The sequence below is a fragment of the Piliocolobus tephrosceles genome, chromosome 6 (genome assembly GCF_002776525.5).
Source record: "Piliocolobus tephrosceles isolate RC106 chromosome 6, ASM277652v3, whole genome shotgun sequence".
NCBI lineage: Eukaryota > Metazoa > Chordata > Mammalia > Primates > Cercopithecidae > Piliocolobus > Piliocolobus tephrosceles.
The window spans coordinates 87,050,517-87,069,914 of NC_045439.1; the positions used below are offsets into that span (position 1 = coordinate 87,050,517).

Below are 19,398 nucleotides of genomic sequence, written 5' to 3' on the forward strand. Positions count from 1 at the left end.
TCATCACAACAAGCTGTAAAGACAGGACAAATATTATTATTCCCATTTTGTAGATGACAAAACTGAGGCTCAGACTGAATTTCTTGACAAAAGTCAAAAGAATGACAAAACTGAAACTAGAACTCAATCTTTCAATTTCTGCTCCAACGTTCACAGAGTGTTTGACATGCATCTAGCAAATAGTAAGTGCCCAAATAATGTAAGGTATGATTATCATAAGAAAGACAAAAAGGAGAAAAAATACGCCTGTAGAAAAAATGTGCATAAATTAATGGCAATAATTGCCAACTTTGTGAAGAAAGGTAGAAAAGACACATCAAATAACAGAGGCTAGCCAGGCACAGTATTATACACATGTAGTCCCAACCACTCAGGAGGCTGAGGCAGGAGCATCACTTGAGCCCAGGAGTTTGAGAACAGACCAGGCAACACAGTGAGACCTTAAATCTTTCTTTTAAAAAAAAAAAAAAAAATCCTAGAGGCTGGTTAACTAGTAGAGAGTTTTAAAATATAGGGCTCTACTTACTACTGACAAAAATAACAGCAGTGATAATAACAATTGCGCCAGCATCGAACATTCATGATATACTTGCTGTGTGCCAAGCATTGTACCAAGTGATTTACATATACTTAATCATTGAAGCAATTTTATATTACAGGTACTAATATTATCTTCATTTTAAAGAGGAGGAAACAGGTTTAGCTAAATTAAATTATACCCCAAAGCCTCACATTAATTTAAGTGATGAAGCCAGAATTCTTAATCAGGTAACTATACTACTACTATGGCTTACTATGTCTAACTGCTTCCCAAGACAGTCAATAGATGACAAAACAATCCAAACTTGGAGAAATTACACACAATTGGATTCCATGAGGTAATAGTGTTTTAATCAAGGATTTTTGAGAGAAAAAGACAGAAGAGGGGGGAAAAAGAGGGCAGGCCAGGGAAAGACGGAGGAAGAAATTGAGACTTCTGACTCATCCCTTTCTGAGAGACTCATCGGCTCCCCTAAGAATCTAAGAAAACCTATGGACCTATCCCCAAAAAAATGCACGTGTATGACATTCAACATGTATTTTCTTCATGTTCACAGACTCCATCTTCAACCTCAGATTAAGAAGCTCTCCAAGAAAAGAGAGAAGACCCAAATAAATAAAATTAGAGATGAAAAAGAAGACACTACAACTGATACCATAGAAATTCAAAGGATCGTTGGTGGCTACTATGAGAAACTATATGCCGATAAATTGGAAAATCTAGAGAGAATGGATAAATTCCAAGATACATACAACCTATCAAAATTGAACCATAAAGAAATCCAAACCCTGCACAGACCAATAACAAGTAACAAGATCAAAGCCATAATAAAAAGTCTTCCAGGAAAGAAAAGCTCAGGTCCTGAAGGCTTCGCTGCTAAATTTAACAAACATTAAAAAAAGAACTAGTACCAATCCTACTCAAACTATTCCAAAAACAGAGGAGGGGGGAATACTTCCAAAATCATTCTATGAGGCCAATATTATCCTGATAACAAAATCAGACCAAGACACATCATAAAAACAAAAATACGAGCCATTATCTTTGATGAACATTGATGCAAAAATCTTCAGCAAAATACTAGCAAGCTGAACATGTTCAACATTTTCAACATTACCTTAAAAAGATCATTCATCATGACCAAGTATGACTTACCCCAGGGATGCATGGATGGTTTAACAATATGCAAATCAATCAATGTGATATTATATAACAAAACGAATAAAAATCACGCAATCATTCCAATGCATGCCGAAAAAGCATTTAACAGGCTGGGCGCGGTGGCGCAAGCCTGTAATCCCAGCACTTTGGGAGGCCGAGACGGGTAGATCACGAGGTCAGGAGATCGAGACCATCCTGGCTAACACTGTGAAACCCCGTCTCTACTAAAAAATACAAAAAACTAGCCGGGCGAAGTGGCGGGCGCCTGTAGTCCCAGCTACTCGGGAGGCTGAGGCAGGAGAATGGCGTAAACCCAGGAGGCGGAGCTTGCAGTGAGCTGAGATCACGCCACTGCACTCCAGCCAGGGCGACAGAGCGAGACTCCGTCTCAAAAAAAAAAAGCATTTAACAAAATTCAACATCCCTTCATGATAAAAACCCTCAACTATTGGGCATAGAAGGAACATACCTCAACATAATAAAAGCCATATACAACAAACAGCTAGTATCATACTGAATGTGGAAAAACTGAAAGCTTTTCCTTTAAGATCTGGAACATGAAAAGGATACCTGCTTTCACCACTGTTATTCAAAACAGTACTACTGGAAGTCCTACTTAGAGCAATCAGACATGAGAAAGAAATAACTGGAAAGGAAGAAGTCAAATTATCCTTGTTTGTAGATAATATGATCTTATATTTAGAAAAATCTAAAGACTCCACCAAAAACTATTAGAACTGATAAACAAATTCAGTAAAGTTGCAGGATACAAAATCAACATACAAAAACCAGTTGCATTTCTATATGCTAACAGTGAACAATCTGAGAAACAAATAAAGGTAATTCCATTTACAGTAGACACAAGTAAAATTAAATACCTAAGAATTAACCAAAGAAGTGAAAGATCTCTACAATGAAAACGTTGATGAAAGAAATTGAAGAAGACATCAAAAACCAGAAAGATATTCCATGTTTATGAATTGGAAGAATCAATGTTATTAAAACGTACATACTATCCAAAGCAATCTATAGATTCAATACAATCCCTATCAAAATACCAATGACATTCTTCACAGAAATAGGAAAAAAGAAATCCTAAAATATATAGGGAACCACAAAAAAACCTAGAATACCCGAGGTTATCCTGAGCGAAAAGAACACAACTGTAGGAATCACATTACCTGACTTAAAGTTATACTAGAGAACTATAGTAACTCAAACAGCATGATACTGGCATCAAAACAGACACACAGATCAATGGAACATAATGAAGAACCCAGAAAAAAATCCATACACCTGCAGTGATCTCATTTTCAGCAAAGGTGCCAGGAACATGCACCGGGGAAAAGACAGTCTCTTCAATAAATGGTGCTGGGAAAACTGGGTATCCATATGCGGAAGAATGAAATTTGACTTTCTCTCACCATATACAAACCTCAAATCAAAATGGATTAATGACTTAAATCTAAGACCTCAAACTATGAAACTGCTATAAGAAAACTTTGGGAAAATCTCCAGGACATTGGTCTGGGCAAAAAATTTCTTGAGTAATACACCCCATAAGCATAGGCAACGATGCAAAACTGGACAAATGAGACCATATCAAGTTAAAAAAAACAAACAAACAAACAAACAAACTTCTGTACAGCAAAGGAAACAATCAACAAAGTAAAGAGACAAACAACAGAATGGGAGAAAATATTTGCAAACTACCCATCTGAAAAGGGATTAATAACCAGAATATATAAGGAGCTAAAACAACTCAATAGGAAAAAAATCTCATAAACCAATTTTAAAATGGGCAAAAAATATAAATAAACACTTCTCAAGAGAAGACATACAAATGGCAAACAGGCATATGAAAAGGTGCTCAACATCACTGATCATCAGAGAAATGCAAATCAAAACTAAAATAAGCTATCATCTCACCCCAGTTAAAACGGTTTTTACCTAAAACACAGGCAATTAACAAATGCTGGAGAGGATGTGGAATAAAATGGAACCCTGGTACATTGTTGGTGGGAATGTAAATTAGTATAACCAATATGGAGAACAGTTTAGAGGTTCCTCAAAAAAACAAAAATAGAGTTATCATATGATCCAGCAAACCCATTGCTGGGTATATATACAAAAGAAAAGAAATCAGAATATCAAAGAGATCTGCACTCTCATGTTTGTTGCAGCACTGTTCAAAACAGCCAAGATGTGGAAGTAAGTGGCCATCACCAGATGAATGGATAAAGAAAATGTACATATACACAATGAAATGCTTGCTATTCAGCCATTTAAAAAAAATGAGATCCTGTCATTTACACTAATATGGATAGAACTTGAGGTCATTATGTAAATGAAATAAGCCAGGCACAGAAAGACAAACATCACATGGTCTCACTTATTTGTGGTAGCTAAATACCACGAAAATTGAACTCAGAGAAAGTAGAAGGATAGTTACCAAAGTCTGGTAAGGGTAGCAGGGGAGTAGGGGGGAAGTGAGGATAGTTCATGGGTACAAAAAAATGGAAAGAATGAGTGCAGCAAACCACCACAGCACATGTATATACCTATGTAACAAACCTGCACATTCTGTACATGTATCCCAGAACTTAAAGTATAATAAATAAATAAATAAATAAATAAATAGTAACAAATAAAAGGATAAAAATACAAAAAAAATGGAAAGAATGAATAAGACAAAGTACTGGGGAACACAACAGGCTGACTATAATTGTATAGTTTCAAATAACTAAAAGAGTGTAATTGGATTATAATACAAAGGATAAATGCTTGAGGGGATGAATACCCCACTTTCCACGATGTGATTGTTACACACTGCATGCCTGTATCAAATAGCTCATGTACCCCATAAATATACAGACCCACTATGTACCCAAAAAAATTAATTTTTTAAAGCAGTTCCTCAGCCAAGTGCAGTGGCTCACACTTGTAATCTCAGCACTTCGGGGAGCCAAGGTGAGGGGACTGCTTGAGCTTACAAGTTTGAGAACAGCCTGGGCAGCACAGCAAGACCCTATTTCCACAAAAAATGGAAAAGCTAACCAGGTGTGGTGGCACACACCTGTAGTCCCAGCTACTCAGGAGGCTGAGGTGGAAGGACTGCTTGAGCCCAGGAATTCAAGGCTGCAGTGAGCTATGATCAAGCCACTATACTCCAGCCTGGGAAACAGAGCAAGACCCTGCCTCTAAAAACATTTTTTAATTATAATTTAAAAAGAAGCTCTCTCTATATATTTTGTAGGTTTTTGAAATGATCTGAAGTACAAAAATAAAGACTTTTTTTTTTTTCAAGATGGAGTCTCACTCTGGTGCCCATGCTAGAGTGCAATGGCGTGATCTTGGCTCACTACAATCTCCGGCTCCCAGGTTCAAAGTGATTCTCCCACCTCAGCCTCCCGAGTAGCTGGCATTACAGTCACCATGCCTGGCTAATTTTTGTGTTTTTGTAGAGATGAGGTTTTACCATGTTGGCCAGACTGGTCTTGAACTCCTCATCTCAGGTGACCCGCCTGCCTCAGCCTTCCAAAATGTTGGGATTACAGGTGTGAGCCACCGTGCCTGGCCTAAAAGATTACTTTTTTTTTTTTTTTTTTTTTTTGAGACAGAGTCTCGCTCTGTAGCCCAGGCTGGAGTGTACTGGCACAATCTCGGTTCGGTTCACTGCAAGCTCTACCTCCTGGGTTCACGCCATTCTCCTGCCTCAGCCTCCCCAGTAGCTGGGACTACAGGCATCCGCCACCACACCCAGCTAATTTTTTTGTATTTTTAGTAGAGACGGGGTTTCACCGCGTTGGCCAGGATGGTCTCGATCTCCTGACCTTGTGATCCGCCCACCTCGGCCTCCCAAAGTGCTGGGATTACAGGCGTGAGTCACCGCGCCCGGCCAAAGATTTCTTTTATGCCTACCCCTTCTGAGATAATAGTTTCTTAAATGTGTATCGAAAGGAACATTAAATAATACACTCAATTTATCAGTGCATGTATCTTACTATATAATTTTTAAAATATGTACTTAAAAATCTATCAACTGGTTTTTTAGTAATTTTTTTAGCACACCACAGCCACCATACAGACAGGAGTGCGGCCCCTCCTCCCTAGAACCCCCACCCTACTCTTCACTAGGCAGGGCCCATGGCTCATGAATGCAGAACAGTCGCCCCAGCCATGGCTGAGCATACCCACTGGTAGTGACACGCAGTTTCCCTGGGAAGAGGCTCCCAAAGGCATATGACAGCCCCTTGGCCACTGCCACAGTAACAGTGCTATTCCTCCTGCCCTTGGACTAGGGGAGGACACAAAGAGCCTAAGGGCTAAACTCAAACTTACAGTACATCACAGCTACCATACAGAGAGGAGACCAACCTCTCCTCCCTGTGAGCCTTCAACTCCCTGCTCCCCAACAAGCAGAACCCGAAGCTCATGCCAGCAGTGCAGCTGCCCCATCCCAGTGGCTGAACACCCTCAGTAACAGTGGCTCCACATTTCTTGGAGGTGGAGCCCCTAAGGGTAACCAAAAGCCTCTCTGCCACTACCTCTGCCATGGAACAGTACTTGCTACCCTCAGACTAACAAAGGAACCAAGACCCAAAGTGCCTTATCCATACCTTCAACAAACTGCAGTCAACCCAAGGAGACAAGGCCAGTCTGTCTCCCATGTGTCCCACCCACCCCCTGCTCATCAACAGACAGGGAACCCCCAGCTTGGGCCCACAGCACAGACCCTCCATCCTGTGATGCCACTGCTAAAGTCCCTTCCTCTACTGGCTCCAAGCTGGGGAGAAACATCACCCCAGAGCTGCATTGGGCAGCCTGGGAGTGTCAAGCCACAATCTAAAGGCAGTGGGAGAGGAGCCCACACTTTGAGAGCATTGAGAGGGAGCAAGGTTACAACTGTGAAGAAACCACACGACCAAGGAAGAACCTATCAACTGACCAATACACTTAAGCACCACGTACTGGATCACATTCCAAAGCTTCCACACCAAAAATACACTGCTGTATTAGTCCATTCTCACACTGCTATGAAGAAATACCCGAGACAGGGTAACTTATAAAGGAAAGAGGTTTAATTGACTCACAGTTCCACATGGCTGGAGAGCCCTCAGGAAACTTACAATCATGGCAGAAGGCAAAGGAGAAACAGGCACCTTCTTCACAGAGTGGCAGGACAGAGTGAGTGCCAGCAGAGGAAATACCAGACACTTATAAAACCATTAGGTCTCATGAGACTCACTCACTATCACAAGAACAGCATGGGGGAAATCACCCCCATGATCCAATTACCTCCACCTGGTCCCACCCTTGACACGTGAGGATTATGGGGATTACAATTCAAAGTGAGATTTGGGTGGGGACACAGAGCCAAACCGTATTGCTAACATACCCATCCCCATGAAATTAAACAAAAGAAGTCAGCAACAAATAAAGACCTTGCACAAAGCTTCCGTCCTATGAAAATATCAAGAAGTCCATTAATTACTCAAATTACACTGCAGTTAAAGGAACACCACACTCAGAGAAAAGAAAGAACCAATGCAAGAGCTCCAGTAACTCAAATGACCAGAGTGTCATATGTCTTGAAATGACCACATCAGTTCTCTAATAAGGGTTCTTAACCAGGCTGAGCTGGCTGAAATGACAGAAATAGAATTCATAATATGAATAGGGCCTGTAATCCCAGCACTTTGGGAGGCTGAGGAGGGAGGGTCATCTGAGGTCAGGAGTTCAAGACCACCCTGGCCAACACGGTGAAACACCATCTCTACAAAAATACAAAAATCAGCTAGGCATGATGGCGGGTACCTGTAATCCCAGCTACTTAGGAGGCTGAGGCAGGAGGATCACTTGAACCCAGGAAGTGAAGGTTGCAGTGAGCAGATTACGCCATTGTACTCCAGCCTGGGTGAAAGAGCAAGACTCTGTCTCAAAAAAAAAAAAAAAAAAAATATGGATAGGAACAAAGATCATCAAGATTCAGGAGACAGGCAAAACCCAATCCAAAGAAACTAAGAATCACAATAGAACAATACAGGAGCTGAAAAATGAAATACTCGGTATAAAAAAGAACCTAACAGATCTAACAGGGCTACAAAACACACTATAAGAATTTCACAATGCAATCACAAGTATTAACAGAATAGACCAAGCTGAGGAAAGAATCTCAGAACTTGAAGACTGGCTTTCTGAATTAAGACCGACAAAAATAAAGAAAAAGGAATGAACAAACCTCCGAGAAATGTGGGATTCTGTAAAGAAGTCAAACCTATGAATCACTGGCATCCCTGAAAAGGATAGGGAGAAAACAAACAACTTGAAAAAAATACTTCAGGATAGTATCCATGAAAACTTTCCCACCCTTGATAGAGAGGTCAGCAATCAAATACAGGAAATACAGAGAACCCCTGCAAAATTCTACACAAGAAGATCAACCCCCAAGACATGTAATCATCAGATTTTCCAAGACTGAAATGAAAGAAAAAATGTTAAAGGTAGCTTTAACAGAGAGAAAGGCAGGTCACCTACAAAGGGAACCTCATAAAGCTAACATCAGACCTCTCAGCTACAAGTCAGAAGAGACGGGGCCTATATTCAACATTCTTAAAGAAAAAAAATCTTCAACCAAGAATTTCATATCCAGCCAAACTTAACTTCCTAAGTAAAGGAGAAATAAGATCCTTTTCAGATAAGCAAATGTTGAGTTTATGACTACCAGACCTGCCTTACAAGAGACCTTGAAAGCAGCACAAAATATAGAAAGGAAGAACTGCTACCAAACACACTTAAATACACAGACCAGGGACACTATAAAGCAACCACACAAACAAGCCAGCATAGTAACCGGCTAACAACAACATGACAGGATCAAATCCACACATACCACTAACCTTGAACGTAAATGGGCTAAATGCCCCACTTAAAAGGCACAGAGTGTCAAGTTGGATTAAAACAAAAAAATAAGACCCAATGGCATGCTGTCTTCAAGAGACCTGTATCACACATAAAGACACACATAGGCTCAAAATAAAGGGAGGGAGGGAAATCTACCAAGCAAATGGGAATCAGAAAAAAAGGAGTGGTTATAATCCTAACTTCAGACAAAATAGACTTTGAGCCAACAAAGATTTAAAAAATGACAAAAAAAGGACATTACGTAATGATAAAGGATTCAATTCAACAAGACCTAACTATACTAAATATATATGCACCCAACACAGGAGAAGCACCCAGATTCATAAAGCAAGTTCTTAGAGACCTACAAAGAGACTTAGACTCCCACACAAAAAGAGTGGAAGACCTCAATACTTCACTGGAAGTATTAGATCATCAAGACAGAAAATTAACAAAGATATTCAGGACCTGAACTCAACATTGTACCAAACGGATCTGACAGATCTCTACAGAACTCTCCAACCAAAAGCAACAGAATATACATTCTTCTCATTGTCACATGGCACATACTCTAAAATCGACCTCATAACTGAACATAAAACAATCCTCAACAAATGCAGAAAGAACTGAAATCATACCAAACACACTTTCAGACCACGATGTAATAAAAATAGAAGTCAAAACTAAGAAAATCACCCAAAATCATGCAACTACATGGAAATTAAACAACATGCACTTGAATGAATTCTGAGTAAATAATGAAATGAAGACAGAAATCAAAGAGTTCTTTGAAACTAATGAGAACAAAGATACAACATACCAGAATCTCTGGGATCCAGCTAAGGCAATATTAAAAGGGAAATTTATAGCACTAAACACCCACATCAAAAAGTTGGAAAGATCTCAAATTAACAATCTAACATCACAAGTAAAAGAATTACAGAAGCAAGAGCAAATCAACCCCAAAACTAGCAAAAGACAAGATATAAACAAAATCAGAGATGAACCCAAGGAAATCAAGACATAAAAAACCATTCAAAAGATCAATAAATCCAGGAGTTGGTTCTTTGAAAAAATTAACAAGAAGGCTACTAGCTAGACTAATAAAGGAGAAACGAGAGAATACCCAAATAAACACAAATGGAAATGTCATGTTACCACTGACCCCACAGAAATAAAAATAACCATCAGAAACCACTATGAACACCTCTATGCATACATACTGGAAAACCTAGAAGAGATGGATAAATTCCTGGACACGTACTCCCTCCCAAGACTGAACCAGAAACAAACTGATTCTCTAAATGGAACAACAAATAAACTCCAAAATTCAATCAGTAACAAGTAGCCTACCAACCAAAAAAAGCCCAGGACCAGAAGGATTCACAGCCAAATTCTACCAGATATACAAAGAAAAGCTGGTACTGTTCCTATTGAAACTATTCCAAAAAAATTGAGAAGAACTCCTCTCCAACTCATTCTATGAAGCCAGTATCATCCTGATACCAAAATGTGGCCAAGACACAACACAAAAAGAAACTTCATGCCAATATCTTTGATGAACATTGACACAAAAATCCTCAACAAAATACCTGCAAACCAAATTCAGCAGTACATTAAAAAGCTAATCCACCAAAATCAAGTAGGCTTCATCCCCGGGATATAAGGTTGCTTCAACATAGGCAAATCAATAAATGTGATTCATCACATAAACAGATCTAAAGAAAAAAAACCACATCGTTATCTCAATGGATGCATAAAAAGCTTTCAATATAACAACATATCTTCATGTTAAAAACTCTCAATAAATTAGGTATTAAAGGAACATACCACAAAATAGTAAGAGCCATCTATGACAAAGCCATAGCCAACATCGTACTGAACAGAGAAAAGCTGGAAGCACTCCCCTTGAAAACTGACACAAAACAAAGATGCCTTTTCTCACCACTCCTATTCAATACAGTATTGAAAGTCATGGCAAGAGCCATTAGGCAAGAGAAAGAAATAAAGGGCATCCAAATAGGAAGGGAGGAAGTCAAAATATCCATTTACAAAGGACTTGATTCTATGTATCTAGAAAACCCATAGTCTCAGTACAAAAGCTCCTTCAACTGATAAACAACTTCAGCAAAGTTTCAGGATACAAAATCACTGTACAAAAGGTCATTAGCATTCTTCCTGTAATCCCAGCACTTTGGGAGGCTGAGGCAGGCTGATCACGAGGTCAGGAAATCGAGACCATTCTGGCCAATGTGGTGAAACCCTGCCTCTACTAAAAATACAAAAATTAGCTGGGCGTGGTGGCATGCACCCGTAGTCCCACTACTCAGGAGGCTGAGGCAGAAGAATCGCTTGAACCCGGGAGGCGGAGGTTGTGGTGAGCAGAAATCGTGCCACTGCACTCCAGCCTGGCGACAAAGCGAGACTCCGTCTCAAAACAAAAACAAAAACAAAAAAGTCATTAGCATTCTTATACACAACAACAGCCAAGCCGAGAGTCAAATCAGGAATGCAATCCAATTCAAAATTGTGACAAAAAAGAATAAAATATCTAGAAATACAGCTAACCAGGGAGGAGAAACATCTCCACAACAAGAATTACAAAACACTGCTCAAAGAAATCAGAGATGACAAGAACAAAAGGAAAAACATCCCATGCTCATGAGTAGGAAGAATCAATATCATGAAAACAGCCATACTACCCAAAGCAATTTACAGATTCAATGCTATTCCCATTAAACTACCAATGACATTCTTCACAAAATGAGAAAAAGCTATTTAAAATTCACGTGGAACCAAAAAAAACGCCCAAATAGCCAAGGCAATCCTAAGTTTAAAAAAAAACACTAGAGGAATCAATGCTACCCAATTTCAAACTATGCTACAAGGCTACAGTAACCAAAACAGCATGGTACTGGTACAAAAACAGACACAAAGACCAATGAAACAGAAGAGAGAGCCCAAAAATAAGGCCACATACCTACAACTATCTGATCTTTGACAAAGCTGACAAAAACAAGATATGGGGAAAGGACTCTCTATTCAATAAATGGTGTTGAGATAACTGAGTTGCCATATGCAGAAGACTGAAACTAGGCCCCTTCCTTACACCATATACAAATATCAACTCAAGACGGATTAAAGACTTAAATGTAAAACCCAAAACTATAAAAATCCTGGAAGACAACTGGCAATATCATCCTGGACATAGGAACATGCATAGGAAGATTTCTTGACAAAGACACCGAAAGCAATTGACACAAAAGCAAAATTTGACACACGGGATCTAATTAAACTTAAGAGCTTCCGCACAGCGAAAAAAAAGTAAACAACTTACAGAATGGGAGGAAATTTTTGCAAACTATGCATCTGACAAAGGTTTAATAAATATCTGGCATCTATAATAAATGTAAACAAATTTATAAGATAAAAACAAACAACCCCATTAAAAAGTAGGCAAAGAACACAAACTCTTTTCTAAAGAAGACATACATGCAGCCAATAAGCATATGAAAAAAAGCTCAGTATCACTGTTCACTAGAGAAATGCAAATCAAAATCACAATGAGATACCATTTCACACCAGTCAGAATGGCTATTACTAAAAAGTCAAAAAGCAACAGATCTTGGCAAGGTTGTGGAGATAAGATAATACTTATATGCTATTGCTGAGAGTGTAAATTAGTTCGGCCATTACGGAAAGAAGTATGGTGATTCCTCAAAGAGCAAAAAACAGAAATACCATTCAATCCATTACTGGGTATATTACCAGAGGAATATAAATCATTCTACCATAAAGACACATGCACATGAATGTTCAATGCAGCACTATTCACAACAGCAAAGACATGGAATCAACCTAAATGCCCATCAACAACAGATTGGATAAAGAAAATTTGGTATATATATATATGATGGAATACTATGTACCCATAAAAAAAAACGAGATCATGTATTTTGCTGGAACATGGATGAAGCTGGAGGCCATTATCCTTAGCGAACTATTGCAGAAACAGAAAACCAAATACTGCATGTCCTCACTTACGAGAGCTAAATTATAAGAACTCATGAACATAAAAAAGCGATCAACAAACAGAGGGGCCTCCTTGAGGGTGGGAGGAAAAAGAGGAAGAGCAAAAATAACTATTGGGTACTAGGCTTAGTACCCGCGTGATGAAATAATCTGTACAACAAACCCCCGTGAAACGAGTTTACCTATATAACAAACCTGCACATGTACCCCTGAACCTAAAGGTTAAAATACATATACATAGATAAGAAATATATACATGTATGTGTATACACGTGCATATATAAGTATGTATGTTATATGTGTATATTAAAAACATATATATGTATATATTTTTAATCTTTTTTACAAATATATGCATATAAAATCATTGGTGCCTTTGTGTGTGGGGACGGGAGACTCTTTGTGAACTCACAATGATATCATGATTAGAAGTCCATGTTTTCCTCATACGAAATTTTATTTTACACAATACATACTATATACTTAAAAATATCAAAATAATTGTCCAAAAAATCAAAAATCAGCCAGGCACAGCAGTGTACACCTCTGGTCCCAGCCCACTCTGGAGGCTGAGGTGGGAGAATTACTTGAGCCCAGAAGGTCAAGTGATTCTGTGAGCTGTGATTGTGCCACTGTACTCAGCCTGGGCAACAGTGAGACCTCATCTCAAAAAATTAAATTAAATTAATAAAATAAAATAACAACACCTATGAAAAGTTCAGAGAAAATAACTATGGATTAAAAAACTAACTATAATTATGCTAAACACCTTCAAAAGATAAAGTAGGCTTGTGTTCTCCAAAATTTTATTAGAGCAATTTAAAATTTTTGTATTCCAAATATCTTTACTATCCTACAACCTAAAGGCATCATTATATCAAGAAAGAAAATCATAAAAGAACTGGCAAACATGGAAGGCACAGCAGAGGAGTTAAGAGCATAAACTGTGGAAATTAACTGCCAAAGGCTGAACGTGGTGGTTCATGCCTGTAATCCCAGCACTTTGGGAGGCCAAGGCGGGCAGATCACTTGAGGCCAGGAGTTTGGGACCAGCCTGGCCAACATGGTGAAACCCTGTCTCTACTAAAAATATAAAAATTAGCCAGGTGTGGTGACACATGACTGTAGTCCCAGGTACTGGGGTGGCTGAGGCACGAGAACTGTCTGAACCTAAGAGGAAGAGGGTTCAGTGAGCCAAGATCACACCACTGCACTCCAGTCTGGGCAACAGGGTGAGACTCAAAGGAAAAAAAAAAAAAAGAAAAGGAATTAACTGCCTGGGTTCAAACCGCTGGCTGTGTCATTTACTAGTAAGCTATATGCCTTCTCTCTGTCTCAGTTTCTTTTTGTAACAAAACTTCAATGTAAGTGAGGATAACTGTGATGCTTACATCAAAGGGTATGAGAACCAAATAAATTAATATCTGTAAAGTATTTAGTACAAATAAGTCACACTGATTACTATATACATATTTGTTTTTAAAAAGTACATTAAATTCTTATTTAGATAATATTCAAATCCTGCAAAATAAGATTTTCATAATTTATAATACATTCAGAAATTGAAATTAAAAGTAAGTATAAAAGTTATAGATGCTGTACCTGTTTAGTAGTTTTATGAGTGCCTTGAATTGTCCTCTTAGATTTTCCACCAGTTTGATATTTAGGTTTTCCTTCAAGGCAAGAAAAAAATAAATATGTAGATATACAGAATGATAGATAATATAAAATTGAACTATAGGTAATTAGATAATGTAAACCTAAACTACTCAAATCATTCAGGCATACTAACATTTAATCTCCTTCCAGAGACCACAGTATAGTACAGTCTGTTCATGGTCAATATAAACCAATATAATTAAAACAACAACCACAAAAAAATTCCGAAGTCCTAGAGACTGCTATTATTGAATACCTTTCTCTGAACAGGAATAAATCAACATCTTAAAGAAGTCAAATACTCTAACAACTTTTAAAAACAAAGTCCAGTTACTGGTACTCCTCAACTTATATACAAATCTGGAAATAGTTCTTTAAGTTCAAATTTCATTTCAACAATAAAATTAAGACTATATGTATTCTATATAAACCCCAATATTTTGTTTTAGTTTATGATATATGAAATGCATAATTTCATTGTGAAAAGTGAGGTTTCAGTTCTTTGTATTTTCTCACTCATTCTTTTTATAAGAAAGACACTACTGTTTTGTAATTATTATTCTCAACAGCAATTCAAAACAGAAATAAAATTCTTCTTTTTTTATTTTTTACTTTTATTTTAGGTCCAGAGGTACATGTGCAGGTTTGTTATACAGACAAATTACGTTTCACAGGGGTTTGGTGCACAGATTATTTCATCACCCAGGTAATTAGCATAAGTAACTGATAAGTAGTTTTTCAATCCTCACTCTCCTCCCACTCTCCACCCTAAAGTAGGCCCTGATGTCTTTTGCTCCCTTCTTTGTGTCTATGTGTATGTAGTCAATATTTAGTTCCCACTTATAAGTGAGAACGTGCAGTATTTGGTTTTCTGTTCTTGCATTAGTTCACTTAGGATAATGATCTCCAGCTCCATCCTTATTACTGCAAAGAACATGATTTCATTCTTTTTATGGCTACATAGTAGTCCATGTTGTATATATGTACATTTTCTTTATCCAGTCTACCATTGATGGCCATTTAGGTTTATTCATGTTTTTGCTATTGTAAGCAGTGCTGTGATGAACATACACATACATGTATCTTTATGGTAGAACAATTTATATTCTTTGAGTATATACCCAGTAATTAGATAGCTGGGTCAAATGGTAGTTCTGTTTTTAATTCTTTGAGCAATCACCAAAGTGCTTTCCACAATGGCCAAACTAATTTACATTCTCACCAGCAGTGTGTAAATGCTCCTTTTTCTCTGCAACCTCTCCAGCATTTCAAAATAGGAATAAAATTCTATAATGTATAACAGAATAATTTTCCTTTCTGCAAAGTAATTTTGGGGCCAGGTCCCCTGAAGCAGTATAAATGAGCCATAACACACAGGGACCTAGCTATCAACTTATCCGACATAAGTGGGATACCCTCACTGTTCCACCAGGGGTGAAGGAAAAGAATGCTACACTAACCTACAGAGCCACATCCTTTAATTACATAAAACAATGTACCAGCAAGTTTTTTTAGAATATCCAGCAGAAAAACCAGCTTAGAATAAGCACAAGCTGTAATGTACCAGCAGGTTTTTAGAATATGCAGCAGAAAAACCAGCTTAGAAACAGAAATAATATGAAGCACAGAACTTTTTTAAGTGGAATTATCCTCAGAAACACCTAAGTATACATTGTAATCATAAAACAAGAACAAGTTGATATTAAAAACTTAGTTTTTAATTGCCTATATGTGGCAAAGCTTTAACAATATAAAATAATCCTTAACAAAAATTGTAAATGTTAATATTCTTCTTTTGTCATCATTACTACAGATAGTCAGAAAGTTCTAATTATCTGTGCTTACAGTTTTTTGGTTTTTCTTTCTTTTCTTGAGACGCAGTCTCACTCTGTGCCCCAGGCTGGAGTGCAGTGGCGTGATCTGGGCTCACTGCAACCTCTGCTTCCCAGGTTCAAGCCTCATGAGCAGCTGGCATTAACAGGCACCCACTGCCATGCCCAGCTAATTGTTTTGTATTTTAGCAGAGACAAGGTTTCACCGTGTTGTCCAGCCTGGTCTCGAACTCCTGAGCTCAGGCAATCACCTGCCTTGACCTCCTAAAGTGCTACGATTACAGATGTGAGCCACTGAGCCCAGCCTGTGCTTACAGTTGTGTTATGTTACAATAGTCACAAACTTTAAAATTGTACTGGCCAATTATTTATGTTCTTACATGAAAAATCAGATTATGTACAGATGTTTATTATATTTTCTTTGTTTTTTGAATAGAAACAATTGTGTAATAGAAACATCTTTGAACTATTTTATGTTCAGAATAACCCATGGAAAATGAGATAATACAATTTCATATAAAAATATTTATAATACACAGAAACCACAAAATACTTTTTTTTACTTTTGTAATAAATCATGTTGATATGTACTTTTATCAAAGAAATGAAGTAATAATAAGCTCCTTGTGAAAAGATTAGCTGTTAAGAAGTTGAACTGCAAAAGATAAATCCAATTTTCCCCTCTATTTGATAGTTTTTATGATTCAAAATAACTGCTCTCTAAAAATAGCTAGGAAAACTGAGAAAGAAAAGCTACAGGGGAAGACAGATCCAAGCAGGCATTTCAAAATACCATAATACCTCCATAATTAAAATAGTATGGCACTCACACATGAATTAGGTAAACAGACTAGTAGAATGGAATACAATTACATATGGAAATTCACTCTACAGAAAAGGTGGAATCTCAAATAACTGCGGCAAAGATAAACTTCATAGTAAGTTATGCTGAGGCAACTTGTTAGCTATAAGGAAAAAGATAAAATTAGATCCATACCACACACTATGTGTAAGAATAAACTACAAATGGGTCAGAGGACCAAATGTAAAAAAGATAAAGATTTAAAACATATTTTAAAGAAAATTTTAAATAAAATAAAGTGTAAAAATAAATTTAAAAGAATAAAACAGGTGAATTCTTGTTTAGCTTGAAACATCTTATGTAAAGATGTTTTTAAAGAATGGAAACATGATTAGAACATGCCAAAAGGAACAGGAGCCAAGTTAAAGGGTCTCCCATTTGAAAAATCGAGAACAATCTGAGCATCAAAATAGAGTAATTGTACCCCATTAAATACCATAAGAAGCCATGAGTCCACACAAACTGAAAATACGAATACATACATACATACATACATATAAAAATAAGAGGAGATGCTAAAGCTCTTCCTTATATTAGAAGGCTAACAAATGCAGAAGGAATGATGGAGTTAACAAATCACTACTTTGCAACCACCAGAGGTATAACATAAGCCAAGGATTATCAATAGAAGCTAAAAGTAGTGAGTGTACTGTTTCAACAAAAACAGGATATTTACACAGTTTCAAACTATCTTACCAAAAATTACTCATTAGTTACATAGGAAAAAATTAGTTACTTTACAGTAGAGAAATTTGGCAGACAACACTTAAAGCAACTGATTAAATTAATGAGACAGTTATCATGAACTTCCTCTGATAACTAAAAAGGACACATCATTTCTATAGAATTCCTACTAAAAACACATACCTGAATCTAGTCATGAAAAGATATCAGACAAATCTAACTATGAGGAATATTCTATAAGCCCTCAGAAAATTTCAAAGTGAGGTCTCCTGAAGTGTATGCCAACCTCCTGACTTCTGTATCTCCATCCAATCTTCAACATCCCCAGAAACAGTTGCTTCACACTGCCTCTAGCCATTAAAGGGAGGGGGGAGATTTTTTTTTCTAGTTCAAATAATAATAATGAAAACTAAAGAAGTATCTTCTATTTTCTAAAGTATTACATTAAATTGCACCTAATTATGATAAATATGATTTTTTTTAAAATCTTTTTATTTTTATAAGAATTTAATAAAAGAAAAAACCTAAATGTCCATTTTCATACTGCTTATAAAGAACTGCCTGAAACTGGGTAATTTATAAAGGAAAGGACTTTAATTGACTCATAGTTCAGCATGGCTGCGGAGGCCTCAGGAAACTTGCAATCATGGTGGAAGGAGAAGGGCAAGCAAGGCACCTTCTTCACAAGGCAGCAGGAAGGAGAAGTACCGAGTGTAGGGGAAAGAGCCCCTTATAAAACGATCACATTTCATGAGAACTCACTCACTGTCATGAGAACAGCATGGGGAAAACCGCCCCCATGATCCAATTACCTCCACATGGTCTCTCCCTTGACATGTGGGGATTACAGGGATTATAATTCAAGGTGAGATTTGGGTAGGGAGACAAAGTCTAATCATATCACTAAATCTCTTATCACTTTAAAAAGCCCTAATCTGCCAGTCATAATAACACAATAAACCCAATTTCAAATTTCACTATTACCTGAAAAAGCAAAACTGACTGTAAGGCTTTTATAAAGCCATGTGTGTATAAAAGCAACAAAAAATAATTTCTTATTTAACATACTAATCAGCCCCAAGAGGTCCAATTGCAAACGGTTTTCAGTCTATCTATTTAGGACTAAATACATCCTTCTTATTTACAAAAATGAAACTAATTTTTTAAATACATACCATCATCATCTTTGCTTTCTAGTGGAACACTCCAAGCTATTAGGTTTCTTGCTGTACGACCCTCCTCTGCAACTATTCTCCTTACTTTGTCATGACTATTGGAGCGCTGGAATGAAGCCTATGTATGGAAAAAATGGTACTTATTAGATTATTAGATATTACATAAGTCAAAGTATATAATATATTTAACAAAGTCATTATTTCTCACATTTTTCTCAAAAAGAAAACACTAATTTGGGATTTGGTAGGTTGTTAAACAGAGAAGAGAAAGTCACAAGTCTTTTTTAGATCTAAAAACAATGAGCTTTGTAACTCTAAAAAATAAACAAATTATTTAAATAATAAATATAATCTAAAGTTTGAAAAGTGGCCTAAAAAGCACAAACACTGCTGTGGACTAATATCTGCACCATCCCTTACACATCAACAAGTCCAAGTGTGAAAGAGACCAGTTTTTACAAACATCCTATATATTTCCCCTAAAAGACCTCTTCAGCATAAAATATTTTGGAAAATCCTTTTTTTATTCCCTAGAGATTGTGCTAAAAT

The 19,398-nt window shown here is 37.2% G+C and overlaps 1 protein-coding gene across 4 annotated transcripts in view; it reads right to left on the bottom strand.

Annotated features, from left to right (window-relative positions):
• Positions 1–19,398, bottom strand: part of SCAPER (S-phase cyclin A associated protein in the ER) — a 597,115-nt gene that overhangs the window by 530,032 nt on the left and 47,685 nt on the right. For all 4 annotated transcript variants that reach the window (XM_023197631.1, XM_023197627.1, XM_023197630.1 and 1 more), the window contains 2 exons: positions 18,850–18,967; positions 14,240–14,310 (listed from right to left, as the gene is read on the bottom strand). In XM_023197631.1, coding sequence (XP_023053399.1) covers positions 14,240–14,310; positions 18,850–18,967 — 189 coding nt within the window. The remainder of the gene's footprint in view (positions 1–14,239; positions 14,311–18,849; positions 18,968–19,398) is intronic.